This window comes from Arachis duranensis, chromosome 10, assembly GCF_000817695.3.
Source record: "Arachis duranensis cultivar V14167 chromosome 10, aradu.V14167.gnm2.J7QH, whole genome shotgun sequence".
Classification (NCBI taxonomy): domain Eukaryota; kingdom Viridiplantae; phylum Streptophyta; class Magnoliopsida; order Fabales; family Fabaceae; genus Arachis; species Arachis duranensis.
In genome coordinates, this window is record NC_029781.3 from 102,156,470 (window position 1) to 102,164,481 (window position 8,012).

Here is an 8,012-nt window from a genome sequence, read left to right on the forward strand (position 1 = left end):
TAAATTGGATGTTTTTTTAAAATAATCTGATTCGATCTAATTTCAAACGATTTGGATTGATTGAATTTGTAGTTTTGTAAATTAAAAGAAATAAAAAAATAAATACATATAACAAGTCTTAACATCAAATTTTAAATAATAATAATGATATAACAAGTCTCAACAATATCTTAAAAAGGCAATAATAACATAACAAGATCCGAAATATGATCCGATCCAGCGGTTTGTAAAAAATAGAATCCAATCAAATCTGAATTAATCGGTTTTAATTGATTTTCAGTTTAGATTATATTGGATGAGCGGTTTAATTTAGATCAGTTTAGATTTGAACACCCCTACCTACACACATGTAGTTATCTTTATGTAAATTTGTTAGTTGAGAATTGTTAAATAATAATTTAATTAAATATGTTAAATTATAAAATAATTTTTAACTAACAACTTCATGTAAAAATAACTACAGATGAACCTTCAGTCCTTCACTTATTTTTGTAAAATAAATATTATGTAAACACAAAATCAACTACCATTTACTATATTTATATATAAATATATATTATTTAATTTATTTTTAATATGTATTTTATATAGATAATAGTTTGAAAGCTAATTTTTATGTACATATAACATTAAAATAAAAACGATTGGTTTACATAAAGCGTAACTTATGCATAACTTTTTATGCACTATTAGTTTTATCACGCTATGCACTATTAGTTTTATCACGCTAAATACTTTAAGAAAGTTTTTAAATATACCAACCAATACACTGCTGTTTTAATGATTTTTAACCATTGATCTTAATTATATATATTGTATATATATTTTTTATAATTAAAATCAACAATAAAAAATTACTAAAATATCGATGTACTAATACACTTAAAAGTTTTCCAATACTTTAACTGATAGGTTTTTTATTAATTTTTTTTCAATCCAATTCTCTGTAAGCGGCATTTTATTAATTTTTTTTCAATCCAATTTTCTATGGACGGCATCTACAATCATAACTAACAACTACATCATTAGTCCGAGTTCGAATTCCGCCTTATGCTACAACAACATTTGACCAATAACAAACCCTTAAATAAAACTCAGATACACGACAAATTAGTCATTGAAAGAAATTACTCACCAAACACGTTGAGCACCACCATATCCCTATTATGAGGATGTGATACTTGCATTGCGCCCATCTCTCTCTCTCTCCCCCATTCTTTTAAGTGTCAATACACTAAAAAAACCCCATTTTTTACGAGGGCAATTCTATGGTGCCTTTTGTTTGATGCCTAACTTTTGCCTAAATTATCTTTAATAGTAACTTTAAAATATTTAAAAATTTTTAACTTTTATACTTTTAAATTTAGAATTAATTATTTTACCTATTTTAGTAATTAGGCAATACCTTTTAGGCACCATAGTAAACACCTTTTCACAAACGCAACAACAAAAATAAGCGGACACAACAATGGGTACAATTTATTGACCCCCATACTAAAACTCGTAGAAACTAACATTTGTATCCAAATTTATATATGGGCATAAAAATGTTTTGAATGTCATACTTCTTGCTATCCACATGATTCACTATTGATGTGGCTCCACTTTTGCAATAAACTTAGGATTCCTTTGTATGTCTTAAACAGAAAACAATGGGTAAAGTACTCTTTTTTCCCTTAAAGTTTGAGACAAATGTCAATTTTGTCCTGAACTTTGAAGAAAACTCTCCAAAATTTAACAATAAAACAACATGAATCCACTTAAAACTTTTTGAGAAGAAATTGACACTCGCCCCAAACATTAGAGACTAGATCAGTACTTAAGCCTTGAAACATTTTATTTGCAACATTAGAGTGAGGAAACAGCGATTGCATAGTGTGCCAAACTTGGTTCAATTAGCTTATGCCAAGACTTTCCATTTGTTGTTCATTCTGTGTGTGTGAAAACCAAAGCCTGAATTCCAAATCAGCCAGTAGCCTAACCTTTTTTCCATTTTATTTATAAATCAGTCTCTAGATTCATCTACTTCCCAATCCACTATTGCCAAAGTATGGCGGCCACCACAAGCAACGAGTTTCGCAATCCATTGTCCCTCAGTCACATTGTCATTGGAACTCTGAGGAGGAGGGATATTGATAGGTACCTCCATTGGCTGACCGGTAGTAACTTTCCTCCCATATCCAAGGCGGCCGTGGTCACCTCTACCAAACTGCCAATAGGTTAAAGCCTATTAACATTAGGACTTAAGCTTTCGAATGTAGCATAATTATCTTCCAGTGAAATTGAATTTCGACAGAAATAAGGCTTACAATCAAGGTAGTGAAGCCGTGATTTGGGTACACTATCATTTTGTCAAATCATGGAAAGACAATTGAGATGGTATTAAATGAATACTTACCGAAAATATGCGTCCATCCCGAGTTAATGCAACCGAATGAGTACCTCCACAGGACACCTGACCAAAACCAAGAAACTTCTAAAACTAATGATTTAATTTAATTAATCCTTTTTATCAAAATTTTAATAGCTGCTTCTATTATTCCATTTTGTTCTTTTTGTTTCCTATTCACATGGCAGAAATCATGTTGTAAGAGAGAACATATTCATTTTCCAAAAGGTTCATATATTACAAACAAAATAAAAAATTTACAGCCTCAAAATTCAAACAGATGGACAAATAGTCAAATACACAAAAATCAAATTATGTAGGTAATCGACTCCTGGTGTACAGGATTAAATTATGTTCCTGGATTTGATCCTCTTTGATTTCTACAAATTAGAATAGCCTCTCTTTCCTAGTTATAGCGATTTTATACTATGTCAGATTTCAAGAGGAGTTTATTTTCCTTCTATTGTTAAAAAATAAGATTATTTACAACTGTAGACCTATCTCTATATATGATATTGTTCAAAGTTTATGATGACAATGTCATCATACGTGATCATTATAAGAAAATTGAACTCCTAAAGAAGCTGCTTTCTAAGGATTTGAAATTAAGGACCTAGGAAAACTCAAGTACTTCCTAGGTATAAGTAGCCCCACTGAAGTAATGGAATCCAAGTACTTATTGAACGAAACAGGAATCTAGGGTGTAATTGTGTAAACCAGCTAACAACCAAATGACGGCTACAAGGAAAGCAGAAGTGCGGGAACGAAGTAGAAAACTGAAGGAAGTGTGGCAAGTCATCATATTACAAAGTCCACTAAAAAAGCCACGAGGTCAGTCAATCAAATTCTTTATTACCAGAAAGGAACAAAGAGATCCCTATTTTGCAAATAATAATAATATTATTAAATAAATAAATAAATAAGAATATATACACACACATACACATACATACAGAACAGGTGGGGTCTGTGACTGATTAAAAGTTTGTTACTAGATATTGCTCTAAGGGGAGTTCTAGTAATACAGTTCGGAATTAATGGAGTAAATTGTATTCCGTGATTTGATCCAATTTGAATTTTATGGGTTGGGGTAGGCTCTCTCTCCTAGTTTATAGAGATTTTACACCGGGTTAGCATCCACCAGGTGGTTACTTTCCGCCTATTGTAAAGGAATAAGATGTATCATGTATGACTATAGACTATCTTTATACATACAGAATCAACGAGTAATTGTGACCGTTTAACTATTGTTGTTAGTTTTGTTTCCTAGACACCATCAGTTCCCCATCCTTCAGAAAAAGAAATCCAAAGAAAACATGGTATACAGATTGCATAGATAGTACCTGAATTATATCTTCCCCGGCTAAAAGTTGAACCTTCTGGGGTAGCATTTTACTGCTCTTGTCACTATCACCAAATCCAAGCCTGCCATGCTCCCCCCTTCCCCAGCCATATACCTGGAATGGAACGAGGAATAAATACAACTTTTTAGCTAACTCTGAAAAATGTAGCTAGTTCAAAACAATAATACAAAATCTTTGGCATTTCTGATCCCATGCATACTTTAAGAAATACAGTCATACAGTTATCTTCATCGACTGCTTACAACCCATTCTTTTATGAGACTATTTGCATGTTTTATCAAGACTGGATAAACTAATACAGTACCACACAACATGATTTATCAATAGTTTGGTAATATTGCAATTAAGATATTCTATAAGCTTGTCAAATAAACGTTCCTTTGACAAATGTCAGATAAGTAACTCAGGTTTCAAGATGAAGGATTACCCCTTATTAGCCTTAGAAAAATAGTGTATTTTTTATTCCTCCTATAGCAACTATTTTTAGAAAAAGAAAGAGGAAAATCAAACAAATTAAAAAAGTGTTAAACACAGTATAAATATTTTATGAAGGATTTGCTGATATATTCAAATATTAGAATTCAGATAAACTGTAATGTCTACCTCTCCCTCATCTGTCAACGCAGTAGAATGCCATCCACCAGCTGCAATATCTACCTACAATTCCAAACAGATTAAGAAAAAAATCAAATTAAGTCGAAGTTATTTCTCCTTAAAAAGGAAAAAAAGAACTATGACACTCATATTCATCAAACCATTCAATCATTACAACATTATACTTTGATTGCTCTAAGAGTCCAGGCCTATATATATATATATAAACACATATATCAAAATAGACCAGAAGCCACTAAAAACGGGGATGTAAAGTCCAGCTATTAATGTGGAGAGAGTTATTTCTATGATGGGCTTGTCCCCAAAAATCCAAACACTAGATTGGCAATCCATTTTGGCCGTCATTAACAAGATACATCTAATTATTTTACTTTTCACAGCTATGTCTCTATATTTGACTTTTCTTTAAAGCATTCTGTTCAAATTTTCAACAACTAATCCTTAAAAAAAGTCGTCATACCACTGGCATTTAATCATTCAAATGAATTTGGATATCTAAGATCAAAATGAAGTTATTTGTAAACAAAGCTAGTGCTCAATAGATCTACTGATATGTCATATGTTTTACTTGTTTATAACCATAAACCATGAAATCCTCCTTTCCCTCTTTAATCTTGACCTCAGCTAGTTATTCATAACCATATGGTATTGGTGAGCTGTCATTCGTTCCTATATTACTATGTTTGATGCCATATTGGTTAATTCTTGGTCATATTTTGTCCATAGTAAACAGCTGAAAAATAATAAACCACAAAAGAACCTTCCTTTTTTTACATACATCTTGTCATAGCAGAAAAAAAAAAGATCTTCAAATGGAATTTACCATCATGAACATATAATACCAACACAAAAGAAGACATGTATCAAAATACCCAAACAGAATGAGCAGGCTATCGGATGATATAACAGTTTCTGAGAATACAACCCTCTAAAGATTAGTTTATTATCTTCTTCTCAGACATTACAAGAATGCATTCTAGTGTCTCTTACTTCAAAAATTAATAGAACAATTCCATAAACCATCTTGGATTTTTAAATTCAAGTTCAAGCATAAACTCTGTCGGGTAGTAACAGAAAAAATTATTATCCAGCCTTAAGATATAAAAGAAACTGGAATAAACAACATAGTCTCACAGAATGATACCAACCAGATGAAGTCCAGAAAGCCCCTGGACAGGAATAGGTTGTGACCTTGGCTGGGTATCTCCAGTTCCAAGTTGTCCATATTCATTATTACCCCATGCCCATAAAGTTCCATCCTCTTGAAGAGCTAGATTATGAAATGCCCCGACCGCAATGTGCCTCACATTTTCTAGACCTTGTACCCGAACAGGGACTGAGATCTGTTTTCTATAGGACGAATACAAATATTTAGAAGGTAGCAGTCATTAGAAAGTATTTGATTATCTAAGAGAAACATTGAGTTTAATATGTAAATCAGTTTCATACTTAAAACAAAATATAAAAGTAGTCATTCAAGCTCAACTAGTTTTTACATGTCACCAGGAGGCCATGGTTGACCCCATGTCCAAACATGACCTTCACGTGTAAGTACCACTGAGTGAGTTCCTCCTGCAGCAACCTACATCTCAAACAATTAGAAAACACGAAATAGCAATATAACATAAGTTGAAATGCCAAATACACAGATTATTTGGTTGTTCTCATTAAGATAGTAATGTGGAAATTCCAACACAATCAACAATTTGAGGACTATATCGACACACAACAGAAAACAATCAGATGCGCTAGGGTGGTATTTTGATCACCTATGCTAAAATTGAGTGATAGCGCACAATGTATAGAATAAACAAATTAATAACGAGATTTTTCATATTTCTAGAGATAAAACCCATCATACCATCGAAAATAAGGTGAGCTGATAGGCTATAAACCACTTGTTCTAGCACTGCATATCAACATAATGAGTTACCTGGCGAACAACAAGCTTATGAGCACAACGTTGGGGGATCACTATATCTCTCCTCAAAGGTCTACCAGTGTCATCCTTGCGCTCAGGTTCTTCACCACACTGTCCATATTCATTTCCACCTGAAAACAATTGGATTTGCTCTTTACATTTATCCCATGCTTCATTAATTTTGTCTGAATCCGTCCAAGTCACAAACAGACAAGAACAAACAATAAAAACAAGAAATAAAATGCAAAATATAATACAGAGAGAAACAGAGGTATGCTATCCAAGTACACCCTACAACCATTTAAACAACATTTCCTCTTTCTGCAATTCAAAATCTGAGATAATCGCCATAATCACAATCCACTATACATTTCTTGTATGAAGCAAGTATGAAAAACCAAAAGATCAAATGCAAAGATCAAAACTTAGTAAGAAATACCCCATGCATAAGCTCTGCCTTGATCATCAACAGCCAAACAGTGCCATCCACCAATAGCAGCCTACAAAGAAAGAAAACAAATTTAAACCAAAACGCCATATCTTGGTCATCAATTCATGGTGACTACTCTCCGAAGATGTTAGTAGAGAACGTCAGACAGCAATTTAGTCAAACATGCCAAACCATCTATCCATTCTCACCTATCATCTCAATTCATACATGGCAAATACAAAAACAACTCAGCAAAACAAAATTACAGAAGCATCAATACTAACTAAAGCTATCATCATTTCACTAGAAGAAGAATCAGCAGGGTACCTGAACAATTTTAACATTGGCGAGTGCCTTGACCTGGCTAGGAATGTTCTCGGTCTTGGTCTCAGGAGGGTGTCCAAGTGTTCCCCTTTGGTTCCAACCCCATGTGAACAACTACAAATCCCAAAAGAATAAATAACAATGATTCAATGCCAGAAAAGGAAAGAGCGTTAGTAAGAGAAATGCGGAAACCTTGCCGTCGTCGCAGATGGCGAGGGAGTTTCTGCTGCCGGCGACGACGGAGCGGACTCGTTGGTGGTCAAGGGCTTTGACGACGCAGACCCACTCCTTCTCCTCGTTGTTGCCGATTCCTAATTGACCGTCTTCTCCAGAGCCCCAAGCAATGATGTGGGAATTGGAATCCATTGGAATGCTTGATGTTGAAGCACTCTTCAGTCTTCAGTGCTGAGTAGTGAGTAGTAGTAGGGTTTAATCCAACATTTGCACAAATTAGCAGAAATTGCAAAATGAGGGTTTGCATTCTAGAAAATTGCGCATATGATCTTATCATGGTTTAAGGGTGTGTTTAGATTAGAGTTTCCAAACATATTTTGGATAAAAATAATTCTTAATTCTTGGGTTTTTTTAATGGATTTTTAGTTATTTATCTACTAATTTTATTGTTGTATGCATGTTATTATATTATTTATGGAATTCTTATAATTTCTATTTATATAAGTTTTTTTTTTATTATTTTTATTTTTATTTTTTTGTTAACTATTTGTTTGATATTATACATTTTTATAATTGTGGTTTTTGTGTATTATTTTTGTTATTTATTTTTTTATAATATGATTTATTGATCCTATTAGGTAAAGTAAATTAAACAAAAAATTATAAGTAAATAATAATAATAGTAAAAAATTACAACGTAAAGTATTAAAAATATACTATATAAAAAATCAGAAAAGCTCTACATCCATGTAATTTTTTCATCCAAACTATCCAAGTAACTTTCTCGACACGCGC

The 8,012-nt window shown here is 32.7% G+C and overlaps 1 protein-coding gene across 1 annotated transcript; it reads right to left on the minus strand.

Annotated features, from left to right (window-relative positions):
* Positions 1–1,504: 1,504 nt before the first annotated feature.
* On the minus strand, positions 1,505–7,531 carry LOC107471484 (ultraviolet-B receptor UVR8). The gene is made up of 10 exons (XM_016090956.3): positions 7,236–7,531; positions 7,047–7,157; positions 6,729–6,789; positions 6,302–6,420; positions 5,865–5,950; positions 5,517–5,718; positions 4,357–4,410; positions 3,733–3,846; positions 2,399–2,455; positions 1,505–2,209 (listed from the first exon to the last, which is right to left on the minus strand). The coding sequence occupies exons 1-10, from the start codon at positions 7,407–7,409 to the stop codon at positions 2,006–2,008; spliced, it is 1,182 nt and encodes a 393-aa protein (XP_015946442.1). The 5' UTR covers positions 7,410–7,531; the 3' UTR covers positions 1,505–2,005.
* Positions 7,532–8,012: the final 481 nt, after the last annotated feature.

Bases quoted from the DNA above. Each gene is read 5' to 3' on its own strand.
- LOC107471484 (XM_016090956.3), bottom strand. From the start codon at position 7,409: ATGGATTCCAATTCCCACATCATTGCTTGGGGCTCTGGAGAAGACGGT. The intron at 6,421-6,728 runs GTATTTCTTACT...AATTGTTTTCAG, and splicing joins AGGCAGAGCTTATGCATGGG to GTGGAAATGAATATGGACAG. The intron at 4,411-5,516 runs GTTGGTATCATT...TTGGAATTGTAG, and splicing joins GGCTTTCTGGACTTCATCTG to GTAGATATTGCAGCTGGTGG.